A 24,907-nucleotide genomic window follows, 5' to 3' on the forward strand; every position below is an offset into this window, starting at 1 on the left:
AACAGGTCCTCGAGGGTTATATTCTCTGGAGCACTAACTGAGCCACGTGCAAATTGGCATAGGGATGAGAAAATTGGAGACGTAAACATGTACGGGAAATAGGGGTTCCATTTCATGGGCGTTGACATCAATATTGGGACAGAAGGGATCTGTACCACTGAGACGGTCTCCACCTGAACCGACCTGGGACCAGTGTTCTAGCAGAAAGGATAAATAGGGTGGTGACAAGGATTTTAAAGTAGCAAATGGTGGTGTGGGGGCGGGGGGTAAAATTACAAGAAGTATAATGGTTAATGGGAACCAGAGCAGCCAGTCAGCATGTGAGGAGAAGGTAGAGGTTAATAGGATGAACAGGTAGGGCCAGTCAAATGGCTGCGGAGTAGAAAGGAAACATAAAAAATCTAAATATAAGGTAACTGTGGGAGTGAAAGTTGGGGATGAGGCTGAGTGTTATAAGAGATTAAAGGAGGTCAGAATGTGTGAAAAGCGTAGTGCACAAGAAAACCCTGCAAGGGAATGACCAATCAGTACAACATATTTCAAAATCGCACCTAAATGCACCCAGTATCGGAATAAGGCTATTTTAAATTTAGTATTATGTAATGAAGAAGGGTTGATAATAGTCTTGTCGTTCAGGATCCTTTTGGAAAGAGTGATCACAGCATGCTAAAGTTTTGAATGCTGATTGAACTAGAGAAGACAAAGAGTGCCATACTATTTAGGTAATTATACAGGCCTGAAGAAAGAGTTGGCCCAAGTAGACTGGACACAGATAATTGAGGGTAGGACAGTTGAGGACCTGTGTGGTGGGGAGGTTGCTGGAATCAATCATTAAGGAGGAGATGACTGAACATTTGGAAAGACTAAGCTCAATTCAGCATTGTCAGCATGGTTTTATGAAGGGTAAGTCATGCTTGACAAACTTGCTTGAGTTCTTTGAGGAAATAACCAGCGAGGTGGATAATGGGGAACACGTGGATGTGGTACATCTAGATTTCCAGGAGGTTTTTGACAAGGTGTTACCTGTGAGATCACAGGGGATTGGGGGTATAGTCCTAGATTGGATTGAGATTATTAAAATGCTCCATCGGATCAAAGTTATAGTATAGATGTGAAAGTTGAAATATAAGCAATACAATGAAAGATAAATTAAGGCAACAGCGATGTAACTTCTGAGAGGTGATGTAAATGCAACCAATGAGGAAATTTTGAGGGAAACAGACATGCAAGAACTTTTACAAATGAATAACAAGAGACAACTACATTTCTTTGGGTATGCACTTAAGAAAAGAGAAACTAGAACATCTGGTAGTGACTGGAAAATTGAGGATACCAGAGCAAAAGGGAGACAAAGGAGGAAATATACTGATTGCTTAAGAAGCAGAGCAGGTAAAAGATTTGAGAGCAACACCAAAATATCAAGGACCGTGAAAGTTGGAGAGCCATGATCACTGATGTTGAAGAAGACTCTAGTGCCATCCACCTTGCATATTTTGCCCTCATCAAGGCAGGTAGCAAGAACCTTGTAGCTGTTTAAAGTCAGAAGAAGTCCCTTCCTGAACCTTAAGGCTCCCTTACCTGCTTGACTTGCTGTCAGACCCTCCTCTCCCTGACCACCAACCAGATCTGTACCATTTCTTCACCTAAGAAATTTGATTGCTTCTGAATCAAAGCAGCCAGAGTATTTGTTTCCCCTTCATGATGCCAATGTCCACACCTTAGACTCACTCAACTCTGAGCTGAATTTCTTTGACATGAAGGTTTGTGCTGCAGATGAGGTTGTCCAGTATCATTGCAATGCTCTCAATGAACTGATGCAGTTGTGACACATCGCTCACACGGCCTTTCCTCTCTAACTTTGTTTTATTATTCAATTAACTAATATTTGTGCATTTAATAAAATTACTTGATATCATTAAAGTGAAAGGAAGATTAAATTTAAATATTTACCTGTGACACAAACCATTCCAAGAATTGAAGGTATAAGGTCCTAATTTCCTGCTACGAATTTCCTTTCTGCTAAGAATTTCCTTCCTGCTAAGGACTGAATTCTCACTTTCACCAAATTCCCAACATCTACACTCCATTCACGCCCTTTTTGTGCAACTGTCCATCATCAGCTCTGTTATCACCAGTCTCTTGAAACTTTGTTTTATCTTTATACACTTCAATTCTATAAGTCTATTTAAGACCCAGATTAGTTTGAAGACCCAGATTACTCTGCTCCTTGCGAACCTTTTCCAGGAAATGAACTCGACCCAAATCTCTCCATAATCCTCCGCTTTAAGCCCCAGAAGATGTATTTGGAATTGTACTTTGTATTGAATAGCAAAAATTTTTAAATAGGCACGTGTTGGTCATTTTATGTACAGCAATATTTGTATTGTTTGAAGTTCAGCATTGATCCAATTAGTTCTCAAAAGGAAATGATCATTTCTGTCTTGTTTTTCCTTTCTAGTATATCGGATCTCCGGTTGCATATATCCAACAGATATTTGTAAAAGCTATTGTATCCCCTTGGAACAAAAACTTAATTGCCGTGGATGTATTTCGTGCCCCCCTATCAAGAGTCTTTCAGCTGGTGGAAGAAGTAAGAAATCACGTCTTTCAAGACAGGTAGAAGTGATTTAATCATTCATACTGTCACAAGGCAGAATTTCAAAGCTCATGGCTCATATTTCTATTGCACATTTGTTTAGAGAAATTCAACTAAAATCTTAATTTCAAATGTGACCCATATTAGTTTTACTTTTATCTTTAAGCTTTCTGAGCTTTTCGATTCCTGCAGGAAAAAAGGAAAATAACAAAATGAGCAAGAAAATTAAATGCAGCCAACTGATGAGTGATCAGTTTTTATCAGTTTATAGATAGTTTTATTTCTGTTTCACTAATTTTCTGCACAAGCCATTGACCCAACTCACTCAGTGTGTGGACATTGGCTGCATTCTCGCATTACGCACACATGGTGTCGACTTCAACTGCAGAGGGCATTACAATAACGTCCTGTCATGTCCCCACCAGATGCATAAACACACAATCCATGGTTGCTATTGGTTAGTGATCAAGAGCAGGATCTCTAGCTATATTTTCCCAAGAGTCCTGAGACCAGTTGTAACACCCCTTTTTTTTAAAATAATTTTTTTTATTCTCCTTTTTCACATTTTCTCCCACATTTACATCCATCAACAATAAACAATAATCAGCAAGATATGTCAATCCCCATAATAACAACGATCCCACCGACCCCCAAACCTCAACCCGCATGTTTACATAAACAAATGACAAAAAGGAATCAGGGATTACCCGTAGTACACAGCCCCCCCCCCCCCCCCCCCCCCCCCACACACACTCAAAGTCTCCAGCTCCTCCCGTCCACTGCCTCTTGTAAAACTCCTCCTCCCAACCTCGGTTCCTTCCCCCCAACTTTCCACCCCGGCTAGACCACTCGGACCCTGTTCTGCCAGGCTCCGATGGCCGCAGCCCCTCCCCCCACCTCACTCCCGTTCGCCTGGGTCCCTTTCCCCCTTGCCCGGCCCTAGGAAAGCCCAAAGATCCCCTTTTAGCACACAAACCCCGCATATCCACCTACACCCCAAAGAGCCCTAATTTCCAGCGACAGTCCCGTCCCTTCCCTTGTCCAAATATATACAACATTGGCTCCTTTAGCCTCTACACCTGCGCGCAGTGATACAAAAAAGAAGAAAATACAGTCATGAGGTTACATCGGCACATGGCCATTCCTCAATTTGTCAGTTCTGCCACAGTCCTTCTGCTTTCGCAAACTGCTCCGCTGCTTCCGCCGTTCCAAAATAAAAGTCCCTGAGCTTGTAAGTCGCCCTCAGCTTCGCTGGATATACAATGCCGCACCGCACCTTGCTAATTTACAGTGCCCTCTTCACCAGGTTGAAGGCAGCCCGCCTCCTCGCCAGCTCCACCGTAAAGTCCTGGTATACACATATACCAGCTCCAGCCCACTGCACCACCCGCTTCTGATTTGCCCAGCTCAGGACCTTCTCCTTCACACTGTACCTACGGAAGCACAGAGTCACTACCCTTGGCGGCTCACTCGCCTTTGGTACAGGCCTCCACGACCAATGAGCCCGATCCAGTTCATATCGGGAGGGATCCTCCCCCTTCCCCCAATAGTTTGGCCAGCATCGCGGCAAAATACTCAGTCGGCATTTGGTCTTTCAACTCCTTCGGGCAGCCCCACAATCCTCAAATTCTGTCGCCTGGATCTGTTTTCCAGGTCTTCCATTTTTCCTCGCAGATCCTTGTTAGTGTCCATCACCTTCCGCATCTCCTTCCCCATCGAGGCAAGTTGATCACCGTGCTGCAATAACGTCTCCTCCACTTCCTTCAGCGCCTCCCCTTGCTCTCGCACCTCCGCCACTGCACTCGCCGTCTCCATCCTCACCGGGGAAACCGCCTCCTCCACCAGCACACTCAAAACCTTCCTCACTGTCTCCATGCATTTCGCAATCTGCGCCAACTGCTTTTCGAATTCCGCAGCCATCACCTTAGTTATTTCTTCAGCCATAAGCAATGCGGCCTCCCCTGGTGCTCCAGCCTCCATTTTCCTTGGTGACCCCGCGGTGACCTTTCCACTCCCCGACGGGCCTTCAGCTGTTTTTGTTACGGCCGTTTTTTTGCTCACCCTCGACATTTTTCTTTTTTTTTTCCTGTGCCTTCACTGTGCCACCTCCGTGCCTTCTCCCTGCTTCTGACGCCTCCGTGGACCCTGGGACTGGGCTTAAAGCCCCGAAAATGCCGTTCCCGAACGGGAGCCCTCCATTGTGCGGCCGCCTCCCGCCCGCCGTCACTGGAAGTCTCCAGTTGTAACACCCCTAACGCCATCACAGCTGAAATCGGGTAATACAGGTGAACTGATCAAATCAAAGTCCTTCCAAGTCAGTTGGGCTGAACTCAACTATCCTTTGTGGAAGAAAATGTGTTCAGCTATCTGGGGAACAATAGTGCAGATTTTTTTAAACATGTACCCAAGCTGCTCAGCCTTGATGTGAGCTTTGTTTTAGTGGTTGCACTCTGTCTGGCCTCTAAGACAGAAAGTTGTCGGCTGAAACTGCGCTTGAGGATTCAAGTAACCTAATTAGGCTGACCCTTCAAGTCTGTAACTGAGAGTGCTTTCCTGTAAGAGGTGGCCACTTTCAATGAAATGTCATGCTGTTCCAACTGGGCTATCAGGTCAACATAAACATTTCATGCCACTATTTTAAAAATCTCAATTCTATCTCAACATTTGTGGGAAGTTGACTGATGATATTCTGTATAAAACCTGATGGTGTGACATTACTTTTGAGATAAATCTAATTTATTTAGTGTGCCTAAAATGAATAATATGAATCTGCAATTGGGTCATGCTCTAGGTTTGTGATTTTTAAGTCTCAATCAATTGCTGATGTAATATTGTAGAGTCGAGATTGTGTTACTATTTTTCATTAACATATTCACAATTTAATTGCCTTTTTTAGATCATCGTTGCCTTTTTGTAGGCAATCTTAAATTACTGATGGAATTATTTGTTAAAATTATTGTAAATTGAGAGAAGGTTTGAAAATGTTGTTGTGCATGCACACTTTCAAAAGGTGTTTTAAGTACCATGTAAAGGCTTGCTAACAAAACTGAAGTCAAAGGGATAAAATGGCCTGAAGTAGTATAGATACAAAATTGGCTATGGGATAGAAAACAGGAAGTTGTGCTGAATGTTTTTCCAACTGGAGGGAGATGTGCAGTCCTCCGTGACTAATGGTAACATAAGAAATAGGAGCTGGTGGAAGTAATTTGCCCACTCAAACCTGCTCTGCCAATCAATAAAATGTAAAGTGAACCTCGCAAGTTTCAGTCTTTTTCCTCAACCAAGAATTCCCACCAAGGAACTTCTACAATTTCTGATCTATTTCAAAACTTTTGCTCTCATCTTTTCCTCCCTCCCAGAATCATGATAGGGTTTCTCTTGCCCTTGTACCCCACCAGCCTCTATTCTACAGATCATCCTCCTCCATTTTCATCAGCTCCAGCGTGATGCCAAAACCACACACGTCTTCCCTTGTCTTCCACTTTCACTCTAAAGGGACCATCCTCTCTATAACTTCTTGGTTCATTTCTCATCATCCCAATGCCACTTGCCTTCCCAATGGCACCTTTCCATGCAAGTGCAGGAGATGCAACAGTGGTTCTTTCACCTCCTTTCTCACCATCCAAGGCCCCAAACACTTCTTCCAAGCGAAACAGCAATGTACTTTCAGTTTATTTTCACAATGTGGTCTCTACATTTGGGGAGATCAAACATAGACCAGTTGTCTGCTTTGGGGAACGCTTCAATTCAGCCTGCAAGCATGACCCCAAGCTTCCTGTTGCTTCCACTCAAACCTTTCTGTCCATGGCCTGCCACAGTGTCCAATGAAGCTCAAGGAACAGCACCTCCGATTTGGGCTCAGCACTCTGCAGCCTTCTGGACTTAAGATTAGTTCAACAACTTTGGAACATAACTCTGCCTCCATCTTGTTCTATGTTTTTTGGGTCTTTTTGCTGACTTGTTTCTTCAATGGATTAAGATGGCTGTCATATCGCCATTCGTGCCTCATCCTGGCACAAACTTTGTTCCTTTACTATACTCTTTTTGGCTTGTGCGTTGTGAAATTGTTAGATAACTCTCCTGTCCTCCACCCCATTACAGATACTTTATTTTATTCTTCCTGCCCCATCTTCTTTCTACTGGCTTGAAAACTCTTACATTTACATCTTTCTTCTGTTTTGGTGAAAGATCAAAAACCTGAAACGTTGTTCACTCTACAGATGTTACCTGACCTGTTGAGTAGTTCCAACATTTTTGGGTTTATTCAATAAGATGATGGCTGATTTAATTGTGGCCAGAGCACTACTTTCCAGCCAGTCCACTAAAATCTGATATTTTTGATCTACAAGTCTAACTCAGCCTTGAATATATTTAACGGTCTAGCCTCCACTGCTATCTAGTGAATTTGAAACTTTATTGACCCTGAAAGAAGAAATTTCTCCCCCTCTCCAACTTAAATGAGAAACCCTTATTTTGAAACTGTGCCCCCTCATTCCCCACAAAGTGAAATATCTCTCAGCATCTGCACTGTCAAGCCCCCTCAGAATCTTTCCATCCTATTAGCCTTCACATTCAAAGAATCATCTTCCGCCAGCTCTAGCATGATTCCACCACCAAACATATCTTCCGCTCACTCCCTCTCTCCGCATTTCGCAGGGACCGTTCCCTCCGGGATACCATGGTCCATTCACCCACCACCCCAACACCTCTCCCTCTTCCGTGGAATTTTCCCATGCAATCGCAGAACGTGTAATGCTTGCCCTTTTACCTCCTCCCTGCATACCATCTCAGACCCTAAACACCTTTCAAGTGAGGCAGCACTTCATATGCACCTTCTTCAATCTGGTCTATTGCATTCGCTGCTCCCAGTTTGGTCTACTCTTCATTGGAGAGACTAAACAAAGTTGAGTGACCACTTTACAAAAGACCACAAGTCCGTCCGTAAGCAGGACCCAGACCATCCTGTCACTTGCCATTTCAACTCTCCATCCTGCTCTCATGTCCACATGTCCGTCCTTGGCCTGCTGCAATGTTCCAGTGAAGCCCAGCGCAAACTGGAGGAAAGGCACCAAAGATGTTAAGGACAGAAGATAAAAGGAATGTAAATGGGGATGTAAATGTAAAAGGAAGATAAAAGGAATGCGCCTTCCAATTCGGCACATTGCAGCCTTCCAGACTTAACATTGAGTTCAAAAACTTCAGTCTGTGAACTCTGTCCACCACTTTTTTCCTATTTTTATTTCTATCGATTTATTTTTATTTTCATTTCTTCCACAGATCTGTTTTCCACCCCACCATTATCCACCTCCCCTCCCCCCACTCCACCTGGGCCAACTGTGTACACTGTTCACTTTTGTTCTGCCATTCACACATTTTAATCTCTTTATGTGCCACTATCAGCACCCTTCTTAGCCTTAATCACCCCATTTACATTCCTTTTATCTTCTGTCCTTAACATCTTTGTCTATCTCCACCTATCGCTGCCCCCCCCCCATTCAACCCCACCACTCTTCTCTTCCCCACCCCCCACCCCCACACCCCTGCAATGTATAAATCTGACCCCATTTCCAATTCTCTCTAGCTTTGACAAAGTCATCCAGATTTGAAGCATTAGCTCCCTTTCCTCTCCACAGATGCTGTCAGACCTGCTGAGATTGTCCAGGATTTTCTGGTTTTGTTTCAGATTCCAGCAGTAATTTGCATTTACTCCTCAGAATCTTATGTTTCAATAAGATCACTCTCTCATTCTTCTAAGTTTAGGCTCAACCTGCTGAAGTTTTTCTTCTGTGCCTCCTGTGTTGTATTGTTCCATGATTCAAGAAAAACAAAGCATTCACCAGGTGCCACAACACCTAAATATGGTATGGCCATAAGAGAAAAAAAATGTTTTTGTGTGCTGGCTAGAAACATGTTCTTTCATCATTAACAGTACAGGCACCAAAGGACTAGAAAGTGTGTGTCTCCAGGTTACTGATCTACTCCCTGGGTTAAAGAAGTTACGGCGTCTACTTCCTGAACATGGCTGCCTCCTCATCTCTCCAGCTAACTTCTGGAAGAATGACCGTGATCACTTCGACTCTGATCTAGATATCATTCGCACTATTCACCAATATGAGCCGAAGACTCTCCAAACATCTGCTTCACTCAAAGGTAGCTTCGATTTTTGAAGATCTAATGAGAGATCATTGATCTGAAACATTAACTCTGTTCTCTCTTCACAGATGTTGCCTGTCCAGTTGAGTGTCCCTCGAATTTTCTGTTTTATTTCATATTTGCAGCATCCATTGTATTTTGTTTTTGCATTTCTGTACATAGAACATAGAACATAGAACAATACAGCGCAGTACAGGCCCTTCGGCCCACGATGTTGCACCGAAACAAAAGCCATCTAACCTACACTATGCCATTATCATCCATATGTTTATCCAATAAACTTTTAAATGCCCTCAATGTTGGCGAGTTCACTACTGTAGCAGGTAGGGCATTCCACGGCCTCACTACTCTTTGTGTAAAGAACCTACCTCTGACCTCTGTCCTATATCTATTACCCCTCAGTTTAAAGTTATGTCCCCTCGTGCCAGCCATATCCATCCGCGGGAGAAGGCTCTCACTGTCCACCCTATCCAACCCCCTGATCATTTTGTATGCCTCTATTAAGTCTCCTCTTAACCTTCTTCTCTCCAACGAAAACAACCTCAAGTCCGTCAGCCTTTCCTCATAAGATTTTCCCTCCATACCAGGCAACATCCTGGTAAATCTCCTCTGCACCCGCTCCAAAGCCTCCACATCCTTCCTATAATGCGGTGACCAGAACTGTACGCAATACTCCAAATGCGGCCGGACCAGAGTTCTGTACAGCTGCAACATGACCTCCCGACTCCGGAACTCAATCCCTCTACCAATAAAGGCCAACACTCCATAGGCCTTCTTCACAACCCTATCAACCTGGGTGGCAACTTTCAGGGATCTATGTACATGGACACCTAGATCCCTCTGCTCAGCCACACTTTCAAGAACTTTACCATTAGCCAAATATTCCGCATTCCTGTTATTCCTTCCAAAGTGAATCACCTCACACTTCTCTACATTAAACTCCATTTGCCACCTCTCAGCCCAGCTCTGCAGCTTATCTATATCCCTCTGTAACCTGCTACATCCTTCCACACTATCGACAACACCACCGACTTTAGTATCGTCTGCAAATTTACTCACCCACCCTTCTGCGCCTTCCTCTAGGTCATTGATAAAAATGACAAACAGCAACGGCCCCAGAACAGATCCTTGTGGTACTCCACTTGTGACTGTACTCCATTCTGAACATTTCCCATCAACCACCACCCTCTGTCTTCTTTCAGCTAGCCAATTTCTGATCCACATCTCTAAATCACCCTCAATCCCCAGCCTCCGTATTTTTTGCAATAGCCTACCGTGGGGAACCTTATCAAACGCTTTGCTGAAATCCATATACACCACATCAACTGCTCTACCCTCGTCTACCTGTTCAGTCACCTTCTCAAAGAACTCAATAAGGTTTGTGAGGCATGACCTACCCTTCACAAAGCCATGCTGACTATCCCTGATCATATTATTCCTATCTAGATGATTATAAATCTTGTCCCTTATAATCCCCTCCAAGACTTTACCCACTACAGACGTGAGGCTCACCGGCCTATAGTTGCCGGGGTTGTCTCTGCTCCCCTTTTTGAACAAAGGGACCACATTTGCTGTCCTCCAGTCCTCTGGCACTATTCCTGTAGCCAATGATGACATAAAAATCAAAGCCAAAGGTCCAGCAATCTCTTCCCTGGCCTCCCATAGAATCCTAGGATAAATCCCATCAGGTCCCGGGGACTTATCTATTTTCAGCCTGTCCAGAATTGCCAACACCTCTTCCCTACGTACCTCAATGCCATCTATTCTATTAGCCTGGGGCTCAGCATTCTCCTCCACAACATTATCTTTTTCCTGAGTGAATACTGACGAAAAATATTCATTTAGTATCTCGCCTATCTCTTCAGACTCCACACACAATTTCCCATCCCTGTCCTTGACTGGTCCTACTCTTTCCCTAGTCATTCGCTTATTCCTGACATACCTATAGAAAGCTTTTGGGTTTTCCTTGATCCTTCCTGCCAAATACTTCTCATGTCCCCTCCTTGCTCGTCTTAGCTCTCTCTTTAGATCCTTCCTCGCTACCTTGTAACTATCCATCGCCCCAACCGAAACTTCACACTTCATCTTCACATAGGCCTTCTTCTTCCTCTTAACAAGAGATTCCACTTCCCTGGTAAACCACGGTTCCCTCGCTCGACGCCTTCCTCCCTGTCTGACCGGTCCATACTTATCAAGAACACGCAGTAGCTGATCCTTGAACAAGCCCCACTTATCCAGTGTGCCCAACACTTGCAGCCTACTTCTCCACCTTATCCCCCCCAAGTCACGTCTAATGGCATCATAATTGCCCTTCCCCCAGCTATAACTCTTGCCCTGCGGTGTATACTTATCCCTTTCCATCATTAACGTAAACGTCACCGAATTGTGGTCACTGTCCCCAAAGTGCTCTCCTACCTCCAAATCCAACACCTGGCCTGGTTCATTACCCAAAACCAAATCCAACGTGGCCTCGCCTCTTGTTGGCCTGTCAACATATTGTTTCAGGAAACCCTCCTGCACACACTGTACAAAAAACGACCCATCTATTGTACTCGAACTATATCTTTTAAAGTTAAAGTCTCCCATAATAACTACCCTGTTACTTTTGCTCATATCCAGAATCATCTTCGCCATCCTTTCCTCTACATCCCTAGAACTATTAGGAGGCCTATAAAAAACTCCCAACAGGGTGACCTCTCCTTTCCTGTTTCTAACTTCAGCCAATACTACCTCGGCAGAAGAGTCCCCATCTAGCATCCTCTCCGCCACCGTAATACTGCTCTTGACTAGCAGCGCCACACCTCCCCCTCTTTTGCCTCCTTCTCTGAGCTTACTAAAACACCTAAACCCCGGAACCTGCAACATCCATTCCTGTCCCTGCTCTATCCATGTCTCCGAAATGGCCACAACATCGAAGTCCCAGGTACCAACCCACGCTGCCAGTTCCCCTACCTTGTTTCGTATACTCCTGGCATTGAAGTAGACACACTTCAAACCACCTACCTGAACGCTGGCCCCCTCCTGCGACGTCAAATCTGTGCTCCTGACCTCTATACTCTCATTCTCCCTTACCCTAAAACTACAATCCAGGTTCCCATGCCCCTGCTGCATTAGTTTAAACCCCCCCAAAGAGCACTAACAAATCTCCCCCCCAGGATATTTGTGCCCCTCAGGTTCAGATGTAGACCATCCTGTCTGTAGAGGTCCCACCTTCCCCAGAAAGAGCCCCAGTTATCCAAAAATCTGAAACCCTCCCGCCTGCACCATCCCTGTAGCCACGTGTTTAAATGCTCTCTCTCCCTATTCCTCATCTCACTATCACGTGGCACGGGCAACAACCCAGAGATAACAACTCTGTTTGTTCTAGTTCTGAGCTTCCATCCTAGCTCCCTGAAAGCCTGCCTGACATCCTTGTCCCCTTTCCTACCTATGTCGTTGGTGCCAATGTGGACCACGACTTGGGGCTGCTCCCCCTCCCCCCTAAGGACCCGGAAAACACGATCCGAGACATCACGTACCCTTGCACCTGGGAGGCAACATACCAAACGTGAGTCTCTCACGCTCCCACAAAATCTCCTATCTGTGCCCCTGACTATAGAGTCCCCAATTACTAATGCTCTGCTCCTCTCCCCCCTTCCCTTCTGAGCAACAGGGACAGACTCCGTGCCAGAGGCCCGTACCCCATGGCTTACCCCTGGTAAGTCGTCCCCCCCACAAGTATCCAAAGCGGTATACTTGTTTCTCAGGGGAACGACCGCAGGGGATCCCTGCACTGACTGTTTTTTCCCAGTCCCTCTTACAGTTACCCACCTATCTCCAATCTTTGGTGTAACTAATTCCCTGAAGCTGCTATCTATGACCCCTTCTGCCTCCCGAATGATCCGAAGTTCTTCCAACTCCAGCTCCAGTTCCCTAACTCGGTCTTGGAGGAGCTGGAGATGGCAGCACTTCCATATGGTTGCTCATCTTCCCATCCTCTGTCTGCAATCTTGTTCAATTGCCATGTGTACCCCATCCTCTTCAAATGCTGAACATTTTTGACTCCACCCTACCAACTGAGCCACAGCCATCAGTAGCAGAACCTTCGGCCCTTATATCATTGGCACTGCTCGTCAATGCCCTTAAAATCACTACCACTTCCTGCTTAAGGTCTACCCACCACTCACACCACCAGCCCCAACCTGTACCCACACAAAGGCAACAGCTAGTTTTGTGCATATCAGGATCACGCCAAACAATGACATGCGTTTCCAGTTGATTTATTTTTTGTAGTATTGGTTAAATGAAGAATCTGGACCAGCACCTTCGGACATATTCCTGCTAATTTTTGGAAGGGTCTTTAACATCTATCTGGTCAGACTGGTAGAAGAGGGTTTGCTTTAAAGTTACAAATAGATGTGTTTTATTCAATTGTTGCAGTACACTACTCCTTTTAAAATAGTATGCTAAACATTAAGATGGGATTTTCTGGCCCCACACACCACCACCCAGTCCCGTTGAAAGTCACTGAACCTTTTGCTGGGTTGCCGAATCTTCCATAGCGTAATTTAAGAGGTATCTAGACAAATACATGAATGGGCAGGGAGCAGAGGGATACAGATCCTGAGAAAATAGGCACAGTAAGAAGTCTTACAACACCAGGTTAAAGTCCAACAGGTTTGTTTCAAACACTAGCTTTCGGAGCACTGCTCCTTCCTCAGGTGAGAGAAGAGGTATATTCCAGAAACATGTATGTAGACAAATTCAAAGATGCAAGACAATGCTTAGAATGCGAGCATTTGCAGTTAATTAAGTGTTTACATATCCAGAGATAGGGGTAACCCCAGGTTAAAGCGGTGTGAATTGTCTCAAGCCAGGACAGTTGGTAGGATTTCGCAAGCCCAGGCCAGATGGTGGGGGGTGAATGTAATGCAACATGAATCCCAGGTCCCGGTTGAGGCCACACTCGTGTGCGCAACTTGGCTATAAGTTTCTGCTCGGCGATTCTGCGTTGTCGCGTGTCCTGAAGGCCGCCTTGGAGAACGTTTACCCGGAGATCAGAGGCTGAATGCTCTTGACTGCTGAAGTGTTCCCCGACTGGAAGGGAACGTTCCTGCCTGGTGGTTGTCGCAAGATGTCCGTTCATTCGTTGTTGCAGCGTCTGCATGGTCTCGCCAATGTACCACGCTTTGGGACATCCTTTCCTGCAGCATATGAGGTAGACAACGTTGTCCGAGTCGCACGAGTATGTACCGCATAGCTGGTGGGTGGTGTTCTCACGTGTAATGGTTGTGTCCATTTCGATGATCTGGCACTTCTTGCAGAGATTGCCATGGCAGGGTTGTGTGGTGTCGTGGTCGCTGTTCCGAAGGCAGGGTAGTTTGCTGCAAACAACTGTTTGTTTGAGGTTGCGCGGTTGTTTGAAGCCAAGTAGTAGGGGTGTGGGGATGACCTTGGCAAGATGTTCATTTTCATCGATGACGTTTTGAAGACTGCGAAGAAGATGTCGTAGTTTCTCCGCTCCGGGGAAGTACTGGACGACGAAGGGTACTCTATCAGTTGTGACCCGTGTTTGTCTTCTGAGGAGGTTTGTGCGGTTTTTTGCTGTGGCGCATTGGAACTGTCGATCGATGAGTTGAGCGCAATATCCCGTTCGTACAAGGGCGTCTTTCAGTGTCTGTAGATGTCTGTTACGCTCCTCCTTGTCTGAGCAGATTCTGTGTATTCGGAGGGCTTGTCCATAGGGGATGGCTTCTTTAATGTGTTTAGGGTGGAAGCTGGAGAAGTGGAGCATCGTGAGGTTATCTGTGGGCTTGCGGTGACGCGAAGTGCTGAGGTGACCGTCCTTGATGGAGATGAGTGTGTCCAAGATTGCAACTGATTTTGGAGAGTAGCCATTGGTGAGTCTGATGGTGGGATGGAACTTATTGATGTCATCGTTTCAGTGATTCTTCGCCGTGGGTCCAAAGGAAAAAAATGTCATCGATGTATCTGTATACATCGGTTATACACCAGATACATCGATGACAACGTTGTCTACCTCATACGCTGCAGGAAAGGATGTCCCGAAGCATGGTACATTGGCAAGACCGTGCAGACGCTGCGACAACGAATGAACGGACATCGCGCGACAATCACCAGGCAGAAACGTTCCCTTCCAGTCAGGGAACACTTCAGCAGTCAAGGGCATTCAGCCTCTGATCTCCGGGTAAGCGTTCTCCAAGGCGGCCTTCAGGACGCGCGACAACGCAGAATCGCCGAGCAGAAACTTATAGCCAAGTTCCGCACACATGAGTGCGGCCTCAACCAGGACCTGGGATTCATGTCGCATTACATTCATCCCTCACCTTCTGGCCTGCAAAATCCTACCAACTGTCCTGGCTTGACACAATTCACACCTCTTTAACCTGGGGTTACCCCATCTCTGGATCTGTAAAGATTTAATCACCTGCTGATGCTCGTATTCCAAGCATTGTCTGGCAACTTTGAATCTGCCTATATATATGTTTCTGGACATACCTCTTCATCCACCTGAGGAAGGAGCAGTGCTCCGAAAGCTAGTGACATCGAAACAAACCTGTTGGACTTTAACCTGGCGTTGTAAGACTTCTTACTGTGCTCACCCCAGTCCAACGCCGGCATCTCCACATCTTGAAAAAGTTAGAGTAGAAGAAGAGATATTAAATAAATTATTAGATTAGCCGGTAGAATGGACGACCATATATTGCGCTACATAACAAATACATTAGAATGTGTTGCACTTATGAATGGCAGGCTACAGAATTAATACTCTTAATTAATGTGTATAGATTTGCTCTTTGGAATTCCTGGGAAGCACAGTGGAGTTAATCTACACAATCGCAAAAGGCTGGTATCCTATGCTGTCACCATCATCCTGCGGGAGTATCACTCGAGGTGAGTTCTTTATTTAAAGGCTGACAGAGCTTACACACGGTTCAATTTCCCAGTCCTGGCAAAATTCAGCCGAGAATGGTGCTGAGATTAGGTAAATTGGCTGAACGCACCTTTCTGTGGTCAAATTGTTGCATTTATACCTACCTTGGTTACAGGTCGGCAACCTGAAAAAGAACCGCTTATCCTCACTTGCCGTTTTCTGCCCATTAGCTAATCTATACCAATATACTACCTCCAACACCTGTGGGTTGAATGGTTGGGGGGAAGGGAAGGAGTGGAATCCGATGGGAAAATTATTTTTATGCCGGCATGAATTTACATTGGGATCTTCTACTGGTGCCTGCACTGGCAGATCAGGAAATTCGCTTGAGGCTGGTGTGAAACTCATTTGAATCCCACTATTTGTCAATAGTGGGTCAGTCACTGTTACCTGGATAGGACAGCATGAAATGAAATGAAAATCATTTATTGTGACGAGTAGGCTTCAATTAAGTTACTGTGAAAAGTCCCTCGTCGCCACATTCCGGCGCCTGTTCGGGGAGGCTGGTACGGGAATTCAACCATGCTGCTGGCCTGCCTTGATCTGCTTTAAAAGCCAGTGATTTAGCCCAGTGTGCTAAACCATATCCAGCACCATCAAGTTTGCATTGACATGGACTACAACACAAAACACCCAGTTGCATAATGCATGAGATTGGGGCTGAAGGATTTGGTGTGTTTTCTCACCGGCCCTCGCAGCGGGAAACACTCCATGGGCGGGATTCTCCGACTCCCCGACGGGTCGGAGAATCGCCGGGAAGCGGCATGGATCCCGCTTCCCGGGATCTGGCCGACGGCCGAATTCTCCGGCGCCAGGGATTTGGTAGGGGCGGGAATCATGCCGTGCCAGTTGGCGGCCGCTGTCAGCGGCCCCCCCCGCCGATTCTCTGGGCCGAGTGGCCGCCCATTGACGGCCGGTCCCGCCAGCATAAATTACAACAGGTGCTTACCGCAGGGACCTGGCTCTGCGGGCGGCCTCCGGGATCCTCGGGGGGGAGGGGGGGTCTAGCCCCGGGAAGTGCCCCCACGGTGGCCTGGCCAGCGATTGGAGCCCACCGATCCGTGGGCGAGTCTGTGCCGTGTGGGTACTCTATTCCTCCGCGCCGGCCAGTGTAACGGTCCACGATGGCCGACGTGGAGAAGAACCCCCCTGCACATGCGCTGGGATGATGCCAGCACATGCTGCCGTTCCAGCACACGCTGCCGTTCCTGCGACTTAGCATCCACGTTGAGGAGCGAGATCGGCCTGTACGACCCGCATTGCAGTCGTCCTTTTCCCGCTTCAGGATCAAAGAGATCATCGCCTCAGACATTGTCGGGGGCAGGGTCCCCCCCTCACTTGCCTCCTTGAAAGTCCTCACCAGCAACGGGGCTAACAGGTCTACGTACTTCCTATAGAACTCAACTTCCCTGCCTGCACGCTCCCCAGTCCTTTAATCAGCTCCTCCAACCTAATTGGCGCCCCCAAACCAGCCACCTCCTGCTCCTCCACCCTCTGAAACCTCAGTTGGTCCAAGAATCGTCGCATCCCCTCTTCCCCCGCTGGGGGCTGGGATCTGTGCCGCTCCTCATAGAAGGCCTTGAATGCCTCATTTACTTTCACCGCACTCCGCACCGTAGTTCCCCTTCCATCCTTGACTCCACCTATCTCCCTCGCTGCCATCCTCTTACGGAGCTGATGTGCCAGCATCCGGCTCGCCTTCTCCCCATACTCATACGTCGCCCCCTCTGCTTTCCTCCACTGTACCTCTGCCCTCCCTGTGGTCAACAGGTCGAACTCCGTCTCGAGACTTCGCCTCTCCCTGAGTAGTCCCTCTTCAGGGGCCTCTGCATGTCTCCTGTCCACTCTTAAAATCTCCTCCACTAACCTCTCCCTTTCCCTGCCCTCTCTCTTCTCCCTATGAGCCCTGATGGAGATTAACTCTCCCCTGACCACCGCCTTCAGCGCCTCCCATACTACCCCCACCTGCACCTCCCCGTTGTCGTTGGCCTCCAAATACCTTTCAATGCACCCTGCACCCTCCCGCACACCACCTCATCTGCCAGCAGTCCCACATCCAACCGCCACAATGGGCGTTGGTCCCTCTCCTCTCCCAACTCCAGTTTCACCCAGTGCGGGGCGTGGTCTGAAATGGCTATGGCCAAATACTCCGTTCCCTCCACTTTAGGGATCAGCGCCCTGCCCAGAACAAAAAAATCTATCCGGGAGTAGGCTTTGTGTACGTGGGAGAAAAAAGAAAATTCTCTGGCCAGAGGCCTGGCAAATCTCCACGGATCCACTCGCCCCATCTGGTCCATAAACCCCCTAAGCACCTTGGCCGCAGCCGGCCTCTTTCTGGTCCGAGACCTGGAGCGATCCAGTGCTGGGTCCAACATCGTGTTGAAATCCCCACCCATTATCAAGCTTCCTACCTCCAGGTCCGGAATGCGTCCCAACATACGCTTCATGAATCCAGCATCATCCCAGTTCGGGGCGTATACATTTACCAATACCACCCACGTCCCCTGCAACCTACCGCTCACCATCACGTATCAACCTCCATTGTCCGCTACTATGTTCTTGGCCTCAAACGACACCCGCTTCCCCACCAGTATTGCCACCCCTCTATTCTTAGCATCCAGCCCCGAATGGAATACCTGTCCTACCCATCACTTTCTTAACCTGACCTGGTCTGCCACCTTCAGATGTGTCTCCTGAAGCATGACCACGTCTGGCTTCAGTCCCTTTAAGTGCGCGAACACTCGGGCCCTCTTAACCGGCCCATTTAGGCCCCTCACATTCCACGTTATCAGCCGGATTGGGGGGCTTCCTCCACCCCTTCAGGGAGACCCAGAATCCGGAGATTCTTCCTCCTCAACCTGTTCTCCAGGTCCTCGAATCTTTCGGCCCACCTCTTGTGCAGCGCCTCGTGCGCCTCATAAGAACATATGAACTAGGAACAGGAGTAGGCCATCTGGCCCCTCGAGCCTGCTCCGCCATTTAATGAGATCATGGCTGATCTTTGTGGACTCAGCTCCACTCTCCGGCCGGTACACCATATCCCCGAATCCCTTTATTCTTTAGAAATGTATCTATCTTTTTCTTAAAAACGTTTAAAGAAGGAGCCTCAACTGCTTCACTGGGCAAGGAATTCCTCCACCGCCAGGCCCAAGATCTCGTCGTCGTTCTCGGTGGTTTTGACCCTCACCTCTTGGAGCTCTACCTTCTGGGTCTCCTTCAGCCCCTCGATCGCCGTCAGCAGTGGAGCCAGCACCTCCTTTTTAAGCTCCTCCACGCAGCGCCTGAGAAACTCCTGCTGATCCGGCCCCCATGCTGCTCGATCTCCGCCATCTTGTTTTTTCCCCCTCGTTTCTGCCGCTGCTCCAAAGCCACTTTTTCCCCCACTCCACTTCTGGTCCCCTCCATATACGACGGAAGGGGGCCCTTGCTCTCACCTTCCCACACGGGAATCGGTCGAAAAATTACCGTTGGGGCTCCTCTGCAGAGCTTAAAGGTCCGTTGTAGCGGGAGCCGCCGAAATGTGCGGCTTAGCTCCGCATCGCCGCAACGGGAAGTCCTCTCTTGTTAGAGTTGGTCATTGCCTGGCACTTATGTGAATGTTCCCTGCCAGAAAAGCAGCCCAAGCCTGAATATTGTCCAGCTCTTGCTGCAAGTGAGCACAAACTGCTTAAGCATCTGAGGAGTTGCAAATGGTACTGAACACACAGTAAACACCTCAATTTCTGAATGTTACAATTTTCTGCTTTTATCCATACCAGATATTGTGCTGCCTAACGTACGTCATCCGAAAACTTAGATTTACAACTCTCTACTACTTGATTTTAGTCACTTATAGATAAAATGAACATATGAGGTCCCAGGACAGTTCTCTGAGGAATACCACAAGTCACATCCTGACAATTTGAGTACCTATGCATTATCCCGACACACGTCTCCTATTTCCTAACCAATTCCATTTCCAAAGTCACAGATTACTTGCAATTCCATACACTCTTATATTTGTTAACGGTGTCGGACCTTGTCAAATCCTTTCTGGAAGTCCATATTAATAATATTCACGGATACTTCTTTATCTACTAAGTTAGTTATCACTGCAAAAAATACAACGAAGGTTGTTGGATATAACTTGCCCGATACAAATCCATGCTGCCTCTCTGAGATCAACCAATATTTTTTCCAAATATTCAGTCATTCTGTCCCCGAAAACAAATTCTGTAATGAAGTAACATAGTTTCATCCCCAAGACATTGTTTTATAACTGACGTAGTAGATGTTACAATACATGAGATGGGTGCAAAGAGGTTGCTCTGGAACTCCAAAATATTCTCTCCATAGGACAAATCCCAGAGTAAACAACGGCCATAAAATGCTGAAGTGACCCTCACAGTAATAGCAGGGTCATCTTGATAATGGAATTTAGCTGTAGATCAATTTAAACATTGCAGAACAAATCCATCTTTGTCTGACATGAATTGGAGCCTATTTATTGATTGAGTTCTTTGGTCATATCCAGGTAAACGTGCCACTGCTTGCATATGGAAGGATAACAATGAATGGGTGAAATATTCTAGTGGTGCAGCTTCACTAGTTTGACATCTTTCAACTATTCCTGCTTTTCATTCAGAAAACACCAGTTAAAGGGAGGGGGCTGCCATGCTGAAATCCATTGAGTCACCCATGTGCACATAAAAACATGGTGGTGCCACAAACTGGCACAAATATGACCACTTATGTGCTAACAAAACAAGAAAAATAAGTTTTAAAAAATAACTTTAAAATACTCTCATATTAACAGCACAGAAGGTAGCACCCTTGACTGGCCATTTCCTATGGATTACTGGGTGACTTAATGTGAACGTTAAGAAATTCCATTTATGGTAAAATTATCATAAAGTTGATATAATTTGCAGGTTAAATCACACCAAAGTATTAAATCAAATTTTAATCAAGGAATTGATGGTGTAAATATTGTTTCCTGATGACCTCTGGTGGAAGGGACAATTCCAACTGTGATCATTTCTTAGACAAGTATTACATGAATAAGAGGAGGAGTAGAACATTCAGCTCTTCGAGCTTTGCGTTTGACATTTTACTTCAATTCCATCTTCCTTCCTGATCCCCATATTCCTTGATTGTCTTGGAGTCCAGAAATCTATTGACGTCATTTTTTGAATACACTCAACAATTGAGCATCCATAGTTTTGAAGTGAAACAATTTCTACTGAGACTGTGAACAATTATTCAACACTTCCCAACCAGGGGAAACATCCTCCAAGCATGAAGCACAATCAAATCCTTAAAAAATTTTAGATGTTTCAATGAAGTCACCTCTCATTCTTCTAGACTCTGGATTGTATGCCTATTCCACTCAATTTGTCCTTATAGCTTACTTTTCTCATCCCACAAATCGGTTTAGTGCACATTGCTGTCCTTTGATTTTTAAAATATTTTGGGGCTACAGGATCAATTTTGTGCAACTCAATAAGGATTGACAATAGTTTGCAATCAAACCTTTCCCAATTCGCATTCGGTGGCTGTCCAAGGTCATGTCTAATGTATGCTAGAATCAAGGTTGATATTTCTCCCGAGGACTGCACCTTCACCCCATACCTCAAAAGTACAGTCCCTAATGTTCTGATTGACATTTCCAATTCACATATCAACTACACTGTGCCAGATCTACTTTAATTGGAACCATTGTGCTTGTTAGGTCAAGACAGCTTAATCTGTATTGATATGTTAGATCCTAATTAAAGTGCAGTATTCTAAATCTCTTCATTGCAAAGCTTCTGTGGTCCATGGTCTCCCCCTCAATGTTTCTCACTGATGCAATTTACGGTTTTTAAAAGATGTTGTTTGTCATTGGCTGCTACAAGCTTTAGGATAAAATCATGACTGTTCACAGTATGGTGAGTGTTGTGTACGCCATGGAAGGCGATCCAAAATTACATATATTTTGTCTTTTTTTAGATTCCTTAACAGTCTCCGATTGAGGTTGAAGCAACTTCACCCTAGTGTGAACAGCACACTAAAAGAAGATCAGATAGTCCACGTCCATTTTAAAGAAGAAATTGGCATAGCTGAGCTGATTCCTTTGGTCACGACGTACATCATACTTTTTGCATACATTTACTTCTCTACCAGTAAGTTGTAATCTGGAATCTGTAGACAGGGCCTGATTAGCTGTTTTATTCTGCACTTCCGGTCTTTAATCGTCATCATTGGAAATATATGGCACCACTCCTGTCACTAATTACAAGAATGAATTATCCACGTTAATGATTGTAATGACATCATCCCTGCAAGGGGTATTTAGTCTGCATCTCCAATAGGTGACTTGGTGTCTTGCTCAGCTATGCTTCTGCCAGCAAAACAGAGACCCAGGATTTTTGTGCACTTTGAATCCATTAAATGGAAAATGGAAAAATGATATTCAGGAAATAAATTAAGTGGGATATCATAGTGTTGTAGGGAAAAATCCCTTGTACCAGTGCAGTCAAGAGGCCGAGTCTCAAGGCAAGGTTCAAAGCGTTGTTCTTTATTGTACAATTACTGAAGCCTTCAGGGAGACCCACGCAGCCAGCTCAGAAACAGTGGCTTGGTCCACGTTGATCTCAACAATTACACATTCGCTCTGGATTTTTATAGGAATCCAAATTCGAGCGGGAACATTTGCTCATACATAATAGTTAAAGGGTAGTTTTGATTTAGATCTCTCAGACAGGTTTAAACTGAGAATATGCATCTTTGTCAATTTGCATCTGTATGGTGTGTGTCCGTGTTGATGAGATTATCTGTGCTCGCTCCGGTGTCCCTCCCTTGTCAATTTGCATCTGTATGGAGTGTGTTCGTGTTGATGAGATTATCTGTGCTTACTCCGGTGTCCTTCCCTTCTCTAATGTGTTTCCCATTATCTCCCTGATGTGTCTCCTTAACTAAATCGACCTCCGATGGCTGTGGCTGTGCTATGCTTTTGTTTCTGTGTTTGCTAGATGAGGTGTTAATGTCATCTTTGTCCTGCTGTGTGTGTGGGGGACGCTAATCTAATCTATACATTTCTTTTATTCCTTCTATTCTGGTTTCTTTGCCTGCCTTGGCCATTTTATTAATATATTATTTCATTCTTTCATAAGTCTTTGCAATACAGTTGTGCCATATATCCCACTGCCAGGGTCTTGACTCGCAGACATCCCGATCTCCTGGCCATGGGGCCGTTTTAAGATGCAGCTTCGTGCTATTGCTGGGCAGAACAAGTGTCTTCCATCAGTGCAGAAGGGGATTTAAACGAATGTCCATCCGGGTGTCCCCTTCTGCATTGTGGGCACATTATATTATAAACGGTGCCAATCAGTCCAATAAATGTTAAACTATGCCAATCAGTCCAATAAAACAGTTTCATAAATGAAGAATGTTTGATGAGATAAAAATATGGTCTTGGAAAATGGCCGACTTCAATAGTAACACCAATATAGCAACAGCACTCTCCCAAAATTTTCACATCCAGATAAAAATATCTCAAATGTTCAGGGACAACTGGTTCCTTGGCAAGAGTAGGTCAGACCAACTCCCCTGATTTTACTCTTCTCTCCATTTTGTTCAGTACGTAGGTTAGTTGAGTTGAGTAACATAGTACATTGGGGATTGTAGATAATTTGATTTTCTCCATTTCAGTGGGCTGTAGTTTTTGTGCAGTATCTGTTTCTAACTTCTATTCCAAGAACAACAAAGTCAGAATGCGAAGAGAAAGAGGTTTGGTCCACCAAGTTTGCTTCCTACAGAGTCTCTGTATGTTATGTAATCGCTTCCAGCGCCACTTTTTGACCCCTTCCTATAACTGTACTAAGTTCTTTCCCCTACCTCTGTTGAAAAACAAGACAAGCAGTTTAATAGATGGCAATTCAGATCTTTTAAAGGTGCTAGTTGATCCTGAAATCGTTTTGCAACCCCTGACTCAATTTTTTGAGCTTCACATTTATCATCTAATTCTCTGTTCATTGCAAAGTTTCATTAAGTTATCTAATATTTAAAATTTGGTAAAACCCTGCATCGAATTTCACTCCGTATTTGTCCTTTCAGCTAAAGTATATTTTGATTAATTAATGTTTTCTATTTTGATTTCTTTTAATGATGTCTTGTAACTTTGCAGGGAAGATTGACATGGTTAAATCAAAATGGGGTCTTGCACTTGCAGCAGTGGCAACTGTTCTAAGTTCCCTCCTTATGTCGGTTGGTCTGTGCACACTTTTTGGCCTTACGCCTACTTTGAATGGAGGGTAAGTGTCAATTAAGAGTGTTAAAATCTATTTACAATGGTTTAGCATTGCACTAACATGATTGACTTCTAAAATAATCTTTTGGTTGTACAAAACTTGGGTATTGTTGAAAAAAGACATTTTAATGAAGCTTTTAATCTTGCACTCATCAGGACAATTGCAAGAATACCAATGTCAGGGGAAACAACAACTTTATACTGTATGAGAAGAGAGTGCTAATTGGTTGCAAGTGGGCTCTGATTGGTCAAGGCATTGCCACGGAGAATGCACCAGTTAATGGTGACTGACAGTTCATTGCCAAGCACTGTTTGAAAATTTAAACCAGGCAACTTGACTCTAATTGATCAAGGCATTGCCCCGAGGAATAAACCAGCAAATGGCTATCACTTATTTTGTTGAGCTGAAACACGTGTAATGTATGTGCATGTTCTTTCTGTGTGCAGAGACCAGGGCCTTGTGTATTAAAGTACAGGCAATGCCTTGACCAATCGGAGTTTTGAAAAGAAAAGGGACAGTGAAGAGCAGAAACTATTTACAATGTCAGCTAGCATAAGTGCTAGAAAAGGAAGTGGTGTTATTGGTAGTTTATTATGAAGGGATTCCAGGAAAAAAGATGTGAGTTTCCTATTATAAAGGTTACTTTCCCTATTGTATGAGCACTTTTATACAAATTGAAGTAGTTCAGTATTTGGATTGAAATAGCTAAATCTGCTTGTGTTCATGAAACACAACACTGAAAAGATGCTATCACATGGTTAGTTTTTTATTTATGTACCACCCATCTAAAACATGTCCCTGACAAAGTAAAAGCTGAAAATAACTCTGACCTGGCAGCATCTATGGAGAAAGAAACCAAGGTAATGTTTCAGCTCATTTACCACTCATGAGAAATGGGAATGCTTAGAGATGTAACAGCAGGGAAAATGGTGGGGGGGGGAAGAGGAGGAGGAG

General features: G+C 45.3%; 1 protein-coding gene across 3 annotated transcripts in view; it reads left to right on the top strand.

Annotated features, from left to right (window-relative positions):
- The window catches only part of scap (SREBF chaperone), a 193,613-nt gene that overhangs the window by 103,054 nt on the left and 65,652 nt on the right, over window positions 1-24,907 (top strand). For all 3 annotated transcript variants that reach the window (XM_072468197.1, XM_072468196.1, XM_072468198.1), the window contains 5 exons: window positions 2,459-2,616; window positions 8,526-8,746; window positions 15,538-15,643; window positions 21,654-21,826; window positions 23,830-23,956. In XM_072468197.1, the coding sequence (XP_072324298.1) occupies window positions 2,459-2,616; window positions 8,526-8,746; window positions 15,538-15,643; window positions 21,654-21,826; window positions 23,830-23,956 (785 nt within the window). The remainder of the gene's footprint in view (window positions 1-2,458; window positions 2,617-8,525; window positions 8,747-15,537; window positions 15,644-21,653; window positions 21,827-23,829; window positions 23,957-24,907) is intronic.

Source organism: Scyliorhinus torazame, chromosome 11, assembly GCF_047496885.1.
Source record: "Scyliorhinus torazame isolate Kashiwa2021f chromosome 11, sScyTor2.1, whole genome shotgun sequence".
Taxonomy (NCBI): domain Eukaryota; kingdom Metazoa; phylum Chordata; class Chondrichthyes; order Carcharhiniformes; family Scyliorhinidae; genus Scyliorhinus; species Scyliorhinus torazame.